At 53.8% G+C, this 13906-nt stretch overlaps 7 protein-coding genes across 7 annotated transcripts; 4 read left to right on the top strand and 3 right to left on the bottom strand.

Annotated features, from left to right (window-relative positions):
• Window positions 1-549: 549 nt before the first annotated feature.
• Window positions 550-1199, top strand: C8A04DRAFT_30482 (uncharacterized protein; the record flags this gene model as incomplete). The annotated part of the gene is made up of 2 exons (XM_062781392.1): window positions 550-929; window positions 989-1199. The coding sequence occupies 2 exons, from the start codon at window positions 550-552 to the stop codon at window positions 1197-1199; spliced, it is 591 nt and encodes a 196-aa protein (XP_062635302.1).
• A 1780-nt stretch (window positions 1200-2979) lies between these two features.
• Window positions 2980-4059, top strand: C8A04DRAFT_30481 (uncharacterized protein; the record flags this gene model as incomplete). The annotated part of the gene is made up of 2 exons (XM_062781391.1): window positions 2980-3070; window positions 3143-4059. The coding sequence occupies 2 exons, from the start codon at window positions 2980-2982 to the stop codon at window positions 4057-4059; spliced, it is 1008 nt and encodes a 335-aa protein (XP_062635301.1).
• A 645-nt stretch (window positions 4060-4704) lies between these two features.
• C8A04DRAFT_38710 (uncharacterized protein) lies at window positions 4705-5594 on the bottom strand (the record flags this gene model as incomplete). Its single annotated transcript, XM_062784323.1, has 3 exons — window positions 4705-4815; window positions 4912-5388; window positions 5436-5594. The coding sequence occupies 3 exons, from the start codon at window positions 5592-5594 to the stop codon at window positions 4705-4707; spliced, it is 747 nt and encodes a 248-aa protein (XP_062635300.1).
• Window positions 5595-6577: 983 nt separating this feature from the next.
• C8A04DRAFT_38709 (uncharacterized protein) lies at window positions 6578-7062 on the bottom strand (the record flags this gene model as incomplete). Its single annotated transcript, XM_062784322.1, has 2 exons — window positions 6578-6825; window positions 6903-7062. The coding sequence occupies 2 exons, from the start codon at window positions 7060-7062 to the stop codon at window positions 6578-6580; spliced, it is 408 nt and encodes a 135-aa protein (XP_062635299.1).
• Window positions 7063-7788: 726 nt separating this feature from the next.
• C8A04DRAFT_30478 (serine protease) lies at window positions 7789-9145 on the top strand (the record flags this gene model as incomplete). The annotated part of the gene is made up of 2 exons (XM_062781390.1): window positions 7789-8100; window positions 8156-9145. The coding sequence occupies 2 exons, from the start codon at window positions 7789-7791 to the stop codon at window positions 9143-9145; spliced, it is 1302 nt and encodes a 433-aa protein (XP_062635298.1).
• A 104-nt stretch (window positions 9146-9249) lies between these two features.
• On the bottom strand, window positions 9250-10137 carry C8A04DRAFT_13678 (uncharacterized protein; the record flags this gene model as incomplete). The annotated part of the gene is made up of 1 exon (XM_062777809.1): window positions 9250-10137. The coding sequence occupies one exon, from the start codon at window positions 10135-10137 to the stop codon at window positions 9250-9252; it is 888 nt and encodes a 295-aa protein (XP_062635297.1).
• Window positions 10138-11594: 1457 nt separating this feature from the next.
• C8A04DRAFT_13701 (uncharacterized protein) lies at window positions 11595-13460 on the top strand (the record flags this gene model as incomplete). The annotated part of the gene is made up of 7 exons (XM_062777820.1): window positions 11595-11654; window positions 11727-11878; window positions 11960-12190; window positions 12245-12395; window positions 12469-12633; window positions 12699-12953; window positions 13062-13460. 7 exons carry the CDS (start codon window positions 11595-11597, stop codon window positions 13458-13460), a joined length of 1413 nt encoding a protein of 470 aa, XP_062635296.1.
• Between the last annotated feature and the right edge of the window lie 446 nt (window positions 13461-13906).

Raw genomic sequence — 13906 nt, 5'->3', positions numbered from 1 at the left:
CCGGGTTGTTCAAATATTTCCCGGGAGTCTATTGTAGAGCAGTCTCCCACATCATCTAATTAGCATGCGTGTAAAGACGGAACCTGTTAACTGTTATTGTCACCAAACGGAGTTCGTCGGGAATTACAAAGCTTCAAGCCGTGCGTCGAACGCACAGGTGCTCATGGGAGAAATTAGGTAACTCGGGATTTGGGAGAGAGAAGGAACACTGCCTCGTCGAACCCACCGTCAAATCATTAGCAACAGCGCGACCTGTCCCAAAAATTGGCGTGTGTTTTGTTGATGAGCTAGGCCCTAAACGACTCAACTCGTTCCTTCTGTTGTTATGTTTTGCGCTGCATGATCGACAGGGGAAAGCGCAACCCATCGGGAGGACGAAAAGTTTTCCACCCCGGTCATGTGCCAGCCCCACTTAAAGCCACGATCGCACCAATTAGCCTCTCCCCGTGGTCTTGCTTTCTCATCACCAACCTCACGCCCACGCAGCTGAAACCCCATCACGACGACGAACCGTCCTCGGGATCACTCCCCCAAGGGTCAATCTACATGATGGGCCGACCGCCGGGCGTTGTGGGCCGTGCGCAACTGAAGCCGGATGACCTGATCCGCATCCAGACCCTGTCGCGCGACGCGCGTATGGGGCCGTCTGAGATCCGGCGCGTCACGGGGTATTCCATCCACCAAATCAAGTACGCGTTGAAGAAGAAGACGCCGACGATTGGGAAGCGGACGGGCAGGCCGAGGAAGGGAGAGGGGTCGCGGAATAATGAGGGCGGGGAGTCTACGGGGGTAGAAGGCGGGGACGAGCTGGAGGGGTTGGAAGGGCTGGAAGAAGGTGGTGGGCTAGAAGGGGGTGCCGGGTTGGAAGCGGGCGAGGGTCAGATTGAAGGGGGAAGTGGTGAGATGGAGGTGGATGACGGATCGCGAGAGTCAGTGTTGTCATTTTTTCGGTGGAGGTCCGTTGGTATCGAGTCTAACTGGGTTGCAGGGTGCGTGGTGAACAACCCGAGCAGGACCAGCCGGTGCCGCAGCAGGCCCAATACGTTCCACCGGAGCCGGCGGTGCAAGAAGATCAGTCTGTTCAACAGCCGCCACCTCCTCAATCTCCTGCGCAGCAATTGCCGTATCAACCCCCAGTCGCCGAATACCAACCAGAGTATCAACCAAATGATGCTGAAGGAGGCCCCGCAACAGGTTAAGGCGAGGTGAGGACCCCGGGCGAAAGGGTCAGCCGGAACGGCTGACTAGTTTGCGGAGTTCCATCTGTTCATGGTCTACTTTAATGCTTGGGGACTGGTCACCTATATTTATCCCGGGTCGCTCTGTGCTTGGAGCGGGCTGATAATTTTAGGCGAAGATTTTATTTATTAATTTACGAAGCCATAATAATTACCTCCACGATTAAGTACAGCAACGTTGAGGAATTGAACAACGAAACCTAGGGAAGCTAGTGTATCCACCCGAGCTCCCCCTTAGCACACTACATCGGGGCGACACGTTGTCAGAATCCAAACCCGAGTATTTATATAGATTGTCTTGTTTCGGAGGAACAGAGTCCCATTACACCAGGTACAATGTCTTCCGGTAGCAGGCTATTTCCTTGGTAATGGAATCGTGCAAAAAAAAACTGTTAATTGTACGTTAAATCATGATCTTGTTTATGAAATGTTTCCTACACCTTGTAGTTATGAGATAATTAGATTCTGCCTCGTAATATGGGGTCATGCTTAGAAGATATCAGCGGGTAGTGAACACATTCTTTTACGTATTTCAAATCCCATTTGCATCTCTGACACCTGCCGACGTGTTTCCTGTGGTGGATTCGAACCTACGGCAAGCAGTCATGGAGGCAGCCACCGAGCCACTTAATTATGCCTCGTTTCAAACGGGGATGTTTGTTAGTTTCGAATCGAAGATACCCTGCATAGTTGTGGGAATGGCTGGGGAAATCCAGGGCAAATATTGCATATTTGAATCGAGCATGGCAATAGATAATGTCTAGAACACTACCTACCTCTCCACATACATGTGGTCTGTCTCCCCCAAAGCAAGTTCCCCGCTTATAACAGTTTCAACGCAGTCACAAGAACCGCCATTCCTTGACTGGGGAACTTGCAATTCACCGTGTAACAGAAATGGAACGCAAAAAAGGGCTGTACAACTCTTCTCAGTAATGATTTGAAGATTCTGCTCCTCGCAACGTTTGTGCTCATTCTCAGGGGTAACGCCAAGTTACAGAAAGGATGCCCCTGAAATAAAAAGAAGCCAAGTCTCCGTCAATTCCACACCGAACGACAATGTCAATCGCGGCGATCATCCGCTTTTGAGCCGCTGTAACTTGGATTGTCGTCCGACCCGGTATGCCCATCAATCAGAGGTCTATTTCTGGGTTTCACATGCCAAGCTTTCTCCACAAAACACAACTGGGATCCCTCACCACCAAGATCGCTGTCATGAGGAGGTCCGACCGCCCGTTTCCCGTTTCACCTTGGACGGCATCGCACCGGCCGAGAGTGAACTGACTCAACACCACAGGGAACCATCCCGACATGATTTGAGCTAAGCCTCCGCCACCGATGGCAACACAGCGCAAGATCGAGCGTTTGGTGGGGATGTGTGTACGCGTTTGCATGTTTGCGAAAAATGGCTGAAACGTCCACAGCATCAGCTACCGCGCCGGATTGCCACTTTACATCTGATCATTACCGTTCATGACAGTGTTCGATTGGTCCAGGCCTAGTGGTAGTATGACTTAAAAATGGCTTCCCTCTTGGATCTCAACATGCTCGTTCTTGGCTGGCCGGTTTAGAATTTCTCAGTCTTTTTTCCCATCGCTTGCTCTTTCATTCCCATTTCACATCGGCATTGACTGCTGATTCGCTCCGTCTTTTATTCTTAGCATCTAAATATCTCGCCGGGTGCGAGCCAGCAAAACACCAAAAAAAATACCTGAAAACAAAGCACTAAAAGCAACTCAAAATGCATTTTTCCGCCTCCTTCCTCGCGGCCGTTGCGCCCCTGCTGCTCCTGGGCACGACCTCCTCAGCCTTCCAGCACCACCCTCGTGACAGTGAGCTCCCCTTCAATTTACTTTTCTCATCTCCAACTCTCGTCCAACGATGAATTAACTAACACCACCTAGCATTCACAACCTCCGTCGTCCCCCGCAGCGCCCTCTCCACCGGCGCAGCCAACGCCAACGCCGGTGCCGGTGCCGGCGCCGGTGCAGCTGTCGCGAGTGGTCAAGATGCTCAAGATCCCCAGGCCGCCCAAGATGCCCAAGCCCAAGACCAAAACGCCCAGGGCAACCAAGACGACGAATCCGCCCTAGAGCAAGCCGTCGAGCAGCTTGTAGGCGGCAAGCTCAGCAACTCATTCCATGTCAGACGGCAGGCCGCTGGAGCGGGCAAAGGAAAGGGCAAGGGCAAAGGAAAGGGTAAAGGAAAGGGGAAGGGCAAGGGCAAGGGTAAAGGCAAGGGGAAGGCGGGTGCTGCGGCTGGGGCTGGAGCTGGGGCTGCAGCTGGTGGTGCTGGTGGTGCTGCTGCTGGTGGTGCTGCTGCCGGTGGCGCGGCGGGTAATGCCACGGATGCTGCTGCGGCCGCGAACGCTAATGCCGGTGATGCTGCGAACGCTAAGGGTGTTGTTGGTAGTGGCGGCATTGAGACGGGCAATGCTGGATCTAGCGGCGCTGCTGGTAATGCCGGTGGTAATGCCGGTGGTAATGCCGGTGGTAATGCCGCTGGCAGTTCGGGGACCGGCTTTGGGAGCACTGGCTCGGGTAGCACTGGCAGTGGTACCGGTTCTGGTGCTGGAACGGGTTCTGGAACTGGCTCCAGCACTGGCTCTGGGGCTGCCAACGGCGCGGGTACCGGGTCTAGCGGCACTGGGTCCGGAACTGGATCTGGCACTGGCTCTGGTACTTCTGGTACCGGGTCTGGGGCCAACACCGGGGCTGGCTCCGGTACCGGCAGTGGTACCGGCAGTGGCACTGGCTCTGGCACTGGCTCCGGGGCTAACACCGGTTCCGGATCCGACGCCGGTGAAAACGCCTTCAACTAAGGTATTCTTCGGACAGGAGTGACCGCCGGCAAGAGGGTGATGACGGCGTGGGGGCATCTCCTGCATTCTGCTATGTCAATATGAGGCGGGTCATGTACCCATCAACACATTTCGAAACCGTTGTTTTGTTTTGAATGGAGGGTTTTCACTGTTTTTTTAAATATCAGATACTTGATTTTAATCTCGCTTTTATATTTCTCGCACTCTCACCTCATTACCCTCGATGCACCCAGGTGCGATCTCTCGTGCAAAACACACAAGCCCAGGGCCTGGGAACATTCAACACTAAGAATTTCCTTTCAGGTTCCGCGTAAACGCTGGCAAAAGTCAGATTTGCTCAAAAACGGGCGCTCTTGTTCTCCCTAGTACTAATCGTGACAACCCGAGGTCAATGCCTTTCCCGTTGAGCATGGAGTTTAACTCGGCGGTTCGCGCAAGATGCGGCCATACTGTTCAACAGAGCTTTTATATTGTCTTTATCTGAATCTCCCACATGATCACGTATGCTCCTGGTCTCCATGATGCAGATTGAGGATCCTACTCCTCGTACGGAGGCTCATCCCCCCTTACCGCGGGAATCCGACAGGTAAGAAATTTGGGAAGGGCCTTCATGGTCACTTCGCCACATCCTATGTTTCCGTCCTCCTAGAAAAAGCTGTCCAAGAGCGTGCCAAGAATAACGGCGTCCTGGACCAGATCGATATTCTTCTCCAACATCCCACGAGTCTGCTGAGTCATGCCAGCAAACAGCCCCGTCTAAAAGGCTCGTTCCGCAACCTAGAACTCGTCCGGCATCCAGAACTCCCCACCCGTGTATTCACCAGCCAGGGTATGGATGCGGCCGAGGCCGACGGCGAAGGGCTTCGGTGTGGACAACTCCCAATCGATCAAGCCGGTAACCCCACAGGATTCGTCGATGAGCACGTTGACGTCGTTGAGGTCGTAGTGCGAGACCCAAAGAGGTAGCTTGCCGAGATCGTCTAGCTTGTCAAGCAACCCTTGTAGCAAAGGTCGATAAGTCGCAACCTCGTCCAGCGGGCTAGCCAGTATGGCCTCGATATGTGGCCGGACCTTGGTTGCTACAGCATCGCCGCTGTTGTCGGCAAGGTATCCTTTGGGCAGTACACGCCCAAGCGACTTGTTGATGGCGATACGGCCTTCACCGCCCTTGCCTGCGACACCGTGAACCCACACCTGTCCCGGCAAACGCTCAAGAGAGTAAGCCCAGACGCCGTACTTCTCCAGTTCGTCGTCATGGAGAGCCATCACATCCGGGACAACTCGGTCCAGGGCCCCTTTGGCTACCACGAAGGCGTCAACATCCAGTTGCTCGGTTCGGAATTGGATGACCACCTCGCGTCCGTCAGCTAGGTAACGAAGAAGGTCCGGCTGAAGATCCCCTGCATCGGTGGCCTGTCGACACGTTTGGAGGCGCTTCCAAGATGCTCTGACACCAGCTTCTTGATTCGCTTGACCTGCTTCGTTGGCGTGTTGAGCAACTTGGGGAGGTCATTGTCGGATGTAACGGGCGGCATGGTGTAATATGCAGCGATTGGCGGCAAAGGGCAGCGGTAATTAGTTGGGCAAGTGGAAGTTGAAGTTGAAGTTGACAGAATAACGATACTTGGGAACAGACTTTTCTTCTCCTCCTTGTTTCCAAGTTAATTCGGTGCTAGCTTGGGGAAAAGTCAAAACGCGGTCACAGAAAATCTGCCAATCGGATCGATCCTCCTCTTCACGAGCCGTCGCGTCGCGCCAACAGGCCATTGCCTACGCCGAACCAACAGGCGATATCAGTCCCAAAAGGGTAATTCATCCACCACCAGAGCGCAGCGTCCTGCCAGGATAATGACTCAAGCAGGAATTTGGCTGCGGAGTAAAGTTAGCGCCCAATGTAAGATTTTAATTCTTCTAGCACAAGAATTTGAATCCACGAGACCTCAATTCTCGCCTCGGAGTGACATTCGTCTGGAGGATTGAGCCACAGCCCGAATTAAAAGAGACGACGGCTGGCCTAGGTGTTTCAAAAGGGGCACTGTATCTTTCAACTCCTAACTGCAAGACAAAGACAGAAGTTTCATTCGAAAGAATATGAATTTTATCGATAAAGAAAAATAGACTGTTATAAAGATAAAGAGAATATTACTTTTCCTGTATCTTACTTTTCTAGGAATCTAGAGGGAGATTAGAAGTAACATGAATTAAAGAGAAGGAAAACTATACCATTATAAGTAAAGTAGAGAATAATCCGGTGAAGTTCCCAGCAACATAATCTAGGCCACTGCCCGGAGCTGAGCTTGGGATGCAGACGCGAGAAGGGATGTCAGCGTCGCGGAGTGCATGTGCTGCTGGAAGTGAAACTTGATCTTCCAAGCGTAAAGGGAGAGCAGTGGATGATGAGGCTCTTGCCATCTGAAAGCAGGTTGCTACCTACCTACCTAGGTACTGACAGGAAAGAGCATCTGAGGGCAAGGGGTCTGCAGTCTTGACGAGCAGAGCCGCACCTGCCGATTGCTAACTAGTCCTCCGGGCTGCCCACCAGCTCCATCCCATCGAAAAGGTCGAGCCAATCATCAAGTCGGTCTGCAATAAATCGGTCCAACTCCCAAGGCTCTGGGAATATTTGGGCCATGTCGCCATCCCAGACATAAATGTCGACCTCGATTGTATCTTGTCCCCCCTCGCTGTCGTCTTCCGAGGGTTCGATCGAAGCGGTAACTGGCGTTACCTTATAGACTTCCCCTTCAAAATCGTCCGCTTGCGTCGCTGCGAGGTTGTTTCGAGGAGGACAACATATCCGTTGATAGATAAATCTTCATCCTTGATCGCCGCAGGGTAATCACAGCCGTATAACGCATATCGCTTGTAGCCCGAAACGGTGGCTTTGCAAAGCATCCCCTTGATCGCATCCACTTGGGTGGCTTCCCCGGTTAGGGCCCATGCTAGCAGGGGAAGGGCACACAGCGTGCCATATACGAAAAGTGGCTTCGGTGTTGTCGACATACTGGCGTTCATTGTATGGAGGTGGTTGGCCTGGGAGATGTGGTAAACGGTAAATGGTGAGTGTCTAGGAGTAGGTAACGAGTGAGTTGGTGCTGGATGCACTTTTCGGGGGAGCAATGCTCATTTGCATGTTGGCGTGTGGGATGCTCAAAGAAGCGTTGATTTCTTTGGTGTGTCAAAGTGTTCTAACTTTTAAGGTTCAATTTTTAGAGGCGTGGATTTTGGACTCTGTCCTTTAGAGCTCCCGCACTGTGCCACCATAATCAGGCATAGGTACATAACCCTAACCCTGAGTGCTTTTTGGCAGAACGAAGATGGAGATTGAAGTAGCGGGTGCTGCTTTCAACCATCAATGCCCTAATTAGGTACTATGTAACCACATACAAGCACACGAGCTTTTAGTGAAAACGTAAAACTTATCGCAGTGTTGGGTACTAATTAATTGGGTATGGAGTCCAAATCAGGAAAGCGACGCCCCGCTCATCAAACATTCACAAACATCGCCGGGTCACGCCAATCGTCATCTCGGCCCGAGCCGTTCGGAATGAGCGATCCGGCAGCTCAATCTCGATGGCCGTCTTTAATTTGAATAACTACTTGACATTCGTCGGCGCACCGGGTTAGCTGCCATTGTGTTCTGTTTACTTCGCGTCACCACCGCGACGTTGTCGAAGTATCCACGCAGTGACCTAACGTTTTCCTCGCTCACTTTTCTCAGTTTCCCCAATGCACCTTGTCTCTTTCCTCCCCGTTCTCTGCGGCTGGCTCGCATTTCCCCTGGTTTTAGCCACGGTTCCAATTCTCAACAACGACGTGACGCCCGATCTTGTGGTTCCCAACCGATATATCGTCAAGTACAAAGATGCTGTCGCCGACAAGGGGCCGGTGCAAGCACGGCACGAACGGGCGGTCCACCGCGCGTCGCGGGCAGGTGGCAGCATGAGAGGCATCCTCGATACCTTTGCTCTCCCCGGGCTGCGAGGCTACATCGTCGAGATTTCCCCTTCGGAACTGGGAAACCTCGTGGAGTCTGATTTGGTAAAGCCCTGATGCAACCCTAACCCTGTTTCTTTAGTCTCACTAACACCCCCAGCTCGAGTACATCGAGAAAGACACCATCACGACAACGGCGGCCATAACCCCCACCGACCGTCATTCCCAACACCGCATGATGACACAATACGACGCCCCGCGCGGCCTCGTCCGCCTATCCCACCGCTCCGCCCACACCACCTCCAACGAATACCACTACGCCGCCACAGCGGGCCTTAACATCCCCATCTACGTCCTGGACAGCGGCATCCGTATCACTCACTCCGAATTCCACCAATCCCCCAACCCCAACACCCAAGGATCCAGCACCAGCCGCGCTCGCTGGGGCGCCAACTTCATCCCCTCCTCCCCCGATACCGACGAAGACGGCCACGGCACCCACGTAGCCGGCATCATCGCAGGCACCACCTACGGCGTAGCCAAGCACGCACACGTCATCGCCGTCAAGGTACTCGATGGCACGGGGTCGGGCAGCATGTCCGGTGTGCTGCAGGGCCTTGACTGGGCGGTTAAGGACGCGCGTGATAAGGGCGTGATGAGGCGCGCGGTGGTGAATCTATCGCTGGCTGGGGTGTATACGCAGAGTGTGAACGATGCGGTGCAGGCTGCGGTGGACCAGGGCATGACGGTGGTGTGTGCGGCGGGAAATACGGGGGAGGATGCCGGGGGGTATTCACCGGGGTCTGCGGCTGGGGCGATTACGGTTGGTGCGGTGAATGGGACGGGGACGGTTGGAGAGGGTGGTGAGAATAGGAGGGCGACGTTTTCGAATTGGGGAGGCGCAGTGGATATCTTTGCGGAGGGGGTAGCGGTTCTGAGTTCTGGGGCGCAGAGCGATACACATGTGAAATATATGAGTGGGACGAGTATGGCTGCGCCGCATGTTGCTGGGCTGGCGGCGTATTTTATTGTTGAGGAGGGGTTGGAGGGAGAGAAGGTGAAGGCGAGGGTGTTGGCCGTTGCGGGGAAGGGGGTACAGGATCGGAAAGGGGGGGCTGATCGCGTGGCGTACAATGGTGATGGACTATAATCGTGGAATCAGGGGTTTGTTTACTTGGTTGGTTCACAACATCTACATCGTCGTCTATTTGGTATCTCACTACACATGAAAAAACCTAATAATTACCCAGAACCCTAAAAATCCCCCGCAATCTGACCCGCAACCTTAATCTCCTCATTCGCCATCCTCCTCCTCTCCATCTCAGCAAACAACGTCACCACCACCTCCCAAAACTGCCCCTCGCCCAATCCCCCGGGCTGAATCACCTCCAACTGCCCCTCCTCCCTCTTCCTTGTCAACCCCATATCCACCCCCTTACTCGACACAAACCGTGCCAAGGCCGGCCCGCTACCCGCCTGCGAACTCCCATATAGACTAAAAAACCCTCCACCTTCACTCCCATCATCCACCTTCAACACCACCGTCTTATCCTCCAACCCCCACTTCATCTTCCGCGTCGCCGCATACCCGTTCCCATTCCCATTCCCTCCTGGTGCCCCGCCACCCAACCCACTTTGACTAACAAACGTCTTCTTAAACCGCCACTCCCATTTCCCCCCTCCGCCAGGTAAATTCACCCACGCATCCACTTTATCCGTAGTAAAAGAATGGAACTGAGCGCCGCCTAGCTCGGGGGTGTTCGGATCTTTGCTGTGATCACCGAAGTAGATGGCTAGGCGCGGGGAGGTGGTGAAAGTGGAGGGGTAGACGAGGGTGAAGAGGGTGTGGGAACGGTCTGGGGCGAGGAGGGACATTTGGCGGTGGCCTGCTTGAACGAAGGGGTAGATTGTTGCGGAGTGGAAGGTTTGGGGGGGTTGGTGTTGCGGGGCGGGTTGGTAGGTTTGTTGGTAGCCGTATTGTTGCTGTTGTTGGTTTGGGGGCGGGTAGGGTTGGGGGTTGTATTGTTGAGGGTTGTAGTATGGTTGTGGCGGTGGTGGTGGTTGTTGTTGTTGGGGGTAAGGCCCCTGGTATGATTGTGGGCGTGGCGGGAGTGGTGGGTTTTGGTTCCAGTTGCCGGCCATGTTGTATGGTGGTGGTGGGCCGTTGTGGAAGTTGTTGTAAGCCATAATTATTGATGTGTTGTCTGATGGACAAAAAGTTGTGGTAATTGAGTCGAGTTGCTGCGATGAAGGCGATGAAGTGGGAATAAAGTTGTGTAGACTTGGGCCCCAAGATGGCATCGGTATTTGTATGCAATGCTCATCTCACATGCACGCTCGAATATCTGTTTTGGGAGATTCACACAGCTGCCCGATGGTGGTGATAGCCGAGCTTGGCGTCAGCAACAACTTCCCAAAAAGGAAATACTCGAGGCCAAGACATCACCAGCCATGACAGAGCCCACCACAGCCACAACACGCGTCGATCAGGAACAGGCTCGTCATAGGGCCATCTACGCGCAAGAGAATTAAGCGGCCCGAAAGTTTCCAGCGACTTGCCTGTTTGGACGGTGGAATTGTCGATGCCACTGCCTCAGTGGCTCAGGCAATGCCGACGACAGTTGATTGCGTCGGTCAAACCCTAACCCTGCTCTGGACCTGGACTTTCCAAGCACGCGCTAAGTAGGCCGTACCCTAACCCTTGATTTGCGTTTGTTTGGGACGGCCCAAGCGCCTAGGCCCACCTTTGCCTTTTTCCCCTGAACACAACAACAGTTGCACGGGGGCTCCATTGCGTTGTGCAGATGCCGCAACCTTCATGCCCCGTCCGGAGCGCAAAACGAGAGACTGGTGCGCTCCTTGCATTTGAGAAGACGATGGGTGTTGCCTGCTTTTTTCGGCTTGGCTCCGTCATACAACCGGCTTTGTTGGCCTTGTTAATGGAATTTCCAGCATTGTAAGGTTGGATTAACGTTCATAGTCTTAGCCGTTGCCCGACGCCATCCATTCTTTTCCATCGCCAATGTATTTATCAGGGAGTCGATGCTATTCCCATCCGTGTCGAATTGCCGTTCATTCATCCCGACTTCTGAGTTTCCTACCTTTATGGCCTATTTCTTCGCCCCGACTGTCCTCACAGCATGGCCGAAGATATGTCGTTCCAGCACACCGGGTTTGATGAACAAACCAACGCATTAATATATTTTGAACATCCCTGAAGCATCCCGAAACTGATGCCAAGCCCCGCAACCCAAGATGCTTATTGGCGGGCGCACAATGAAGCCTATTCTGGGTTAGCCTGTATTGTCCCAAAACGTCAAGATGCACACGACTTGACCACACATGAACCGGAACGACGAACCCCGGAAACATCTTGAGCTTCATACCTCGTTCCTCGAAATTGTTCTAGAGAAACAGAAAATACCAGTGGTTGGCAGATGTGCTCGAGCCCACACACTGACCAAGACACAGTTCCGGTGTATTCCGTAGGCCCGAGGAGAACAACTTAAATAGCGCCCAAACTGACCTCCCGTCCAAGTTCCCAAAACGGCTTCAACTCGCGCCCGGCCCATCAGTCAACACAACAACACGACAACACCATGGTTGGTGTACCCGGACGTTCCAAGGGCTGCATAACCTGCCGGCAACGGAGAAAGGGGGTAAGGCAACCGACCCACAACCTACCCAGTAAATAATTTGACCAAAGCACTCGCTTACTCACTCACATCCAGTGCGATCTCGCCAAGCCGACCTGCGACCAATGCAACCGTGCCGGCCTGACCTGCGCCGGCTACACCACGGATCGCGTGTTTGTCATCAGCACACCAACCAGCCGCAAAGCCGGGTACCGCGCAGATCTAGCCCCGGGACAGGCAGCTTCGCGGTCCCCTACTTCACACCCCCAAGCCAACATCACCCTTAATAACAACCCCAACGCCCTCAACAACCCCAACCCCGCCATCAGTAGCCTCAGCACCAGCTACACAACAACCCATCGCCTCCTCTCTCGCCCCGAGGAAGAGCACCGCTGTATCAACCTCTTCTGGGAAGCTTATTTCCCCACGGGCCGGCCCATTCCCAGTAGCGTGGTCCGCAGTTTTACCTGCGCCTGGACCGAGACTGCCCGAACGCTGTACCGTGATAATGGTTGTCTCAAGTATGCGCTGTGGGCGAACTGTTTGTTCGTCACGGCGGGGTTACAACGACCTCGTCAGCGTGAGCGGGGAGATGAAGGAGGCGCAAGAAAGAGGGGAGATGAAGTGGAGTGGATGAGGCGGGAGGCTTCCAAGTCGTATGGACGTTCGTTAGCGGATTTGAGGCGGTCGTTGATGGTACCGCAGCAGGGCCCGGCGAGAAGAGATGCGTTGATTGCGACGATGAAGTTGTTGAGTATGTTTGAGGTAGGTATCGCTAGCGTTCCGCGATATGAAGGTCTATTTGAAGGGTCTTAGTAATACCCTGCTGACTTGTTAGGCACTTACACTGGCTGAGAATGGGCCGGCCAACAATGAGGCTGATGATCCCGCCGACTGGCAACGGCACCAAGCGGGAGAAATGGCCTTGTTCATTGCCCGAACACCAACGGCCCACATCGCCGGCGAATCCCACTACATCTTTGCTGACGAGCGCGTCGACATGGTCGGTAGCTCACAACTCACACCATCCTCCCAACTTCCCTAAGAAAACTAACATAATATAACCAGGCCATGTCCGCCATCCTTCAGCGCAAGCGCTTCGTACTCGGCAATCCCGAATGGAAAAGCGCTCCCTGGCAACAAATCCCCAAGGACCTCAAAGACGTGCTAGTCGACGTCCTCGTCGACATGCCCGACCTCGTCGTCCTCTACGACACCATGGTACACTGCCAAGACAACCCATCCCACCAGGAACGCCTGCGCGCTGAACTCCACGCCCGTTGCTGGGAAAGTGATCGCCAACTTGAGGCTTGGTTCGCTGCTGTCTTGGCCATTGCGAGACCCGATGGCGGACAGGCCCATGCTTGCCCAGTAGAAGAAGGGGAGAAAGCAGAGAAGCAAGAGTTACCCCAAACATCGGAAGCCCCCCAGCAAGAAGCAGGAGACGACAAAGAAAGCTCCGGCCAAGACCACCTCATTACCTACGTCGCCCAAGTCCACGGTATGATTATCTACTGGACCACCGCCCTAGTCCTCTACACCATCCTCCGAAACTCCTTGCCGCGCCACGAACAGCCTTCAGCTCTCCCTCCACGCACTGATCCCCTCCCACACGCTAAACAGCTCGTGAGGTCTCTCACGGAGCTGCTGAAGCCAAGTGCTGGATTGTACGGCCGGCAGAATGTGGTGCTGCCGTTGGAGATCACTTGGCGATTCGTGAGGGATTGGCGGGTGACGGGTCTGGATGCCGTAAATGTGGGGGTCGATACGAAGGAAGAGATACGAGGGCTGATCGAAGGGATGAGAAAGGTTAGAGAACGGTTGAGATAGGGCGGACGTGAGTGAAATCTGCTGTAGGAGAGCGTGCGTAGATTACTGTGTGCTGAATTACTAGCCACGATTTAATTAAACAGCGTAAAATACATCATGTTAAGCGATTGCGTAGCTATAGCGGCCAGGTACCACACATGCCCGTAGTCTTTCGCAGTGACAACGTCGTCTGTTTTGCTCAATGCCATTACCTTGCCCGGCCTTCTTGTCTGCTATTGGCTTGCAATTAATCCCAAAACCACTGCTTCTGATGCCATAGCTCCTCGAACGAACTCCAGTCCAAATCTCCCCTTACATATTGCTCCAAGGCCTTATCCCGAGGTCTACAACCCTGCTTCCGCATTCTATAGTCCCAGGACGAGCCAATCTTGAGCCGGCATCGTCGTTCGGCTAAGTCTTGAGTTCCCTCGGCTTCGACCTTTGACGCTTTACCGCAAAGTTTTCCA

The sequence above is a fragment of the Dichotomopilus funicola genome, assembly GCF_033296635.1.
Source record: "Dichotomopilus funicola strain CBS 141.50 unplaced genomic scaffold C8A04scaffold_51, whole genome shotgun sequence".
Classification (NCBI taxonomy): Eukaryota; Fungi; Ascomycota; class Sordariomycetes; order Sordariales; family Chaetomiaceae; genus Dichotomopilus; species Dichotomopilus funicola.
Note: the sequence above shows the minus strand (reverse complement) of the source record. Positions and strands in the feature narration are given on the sequence as shown.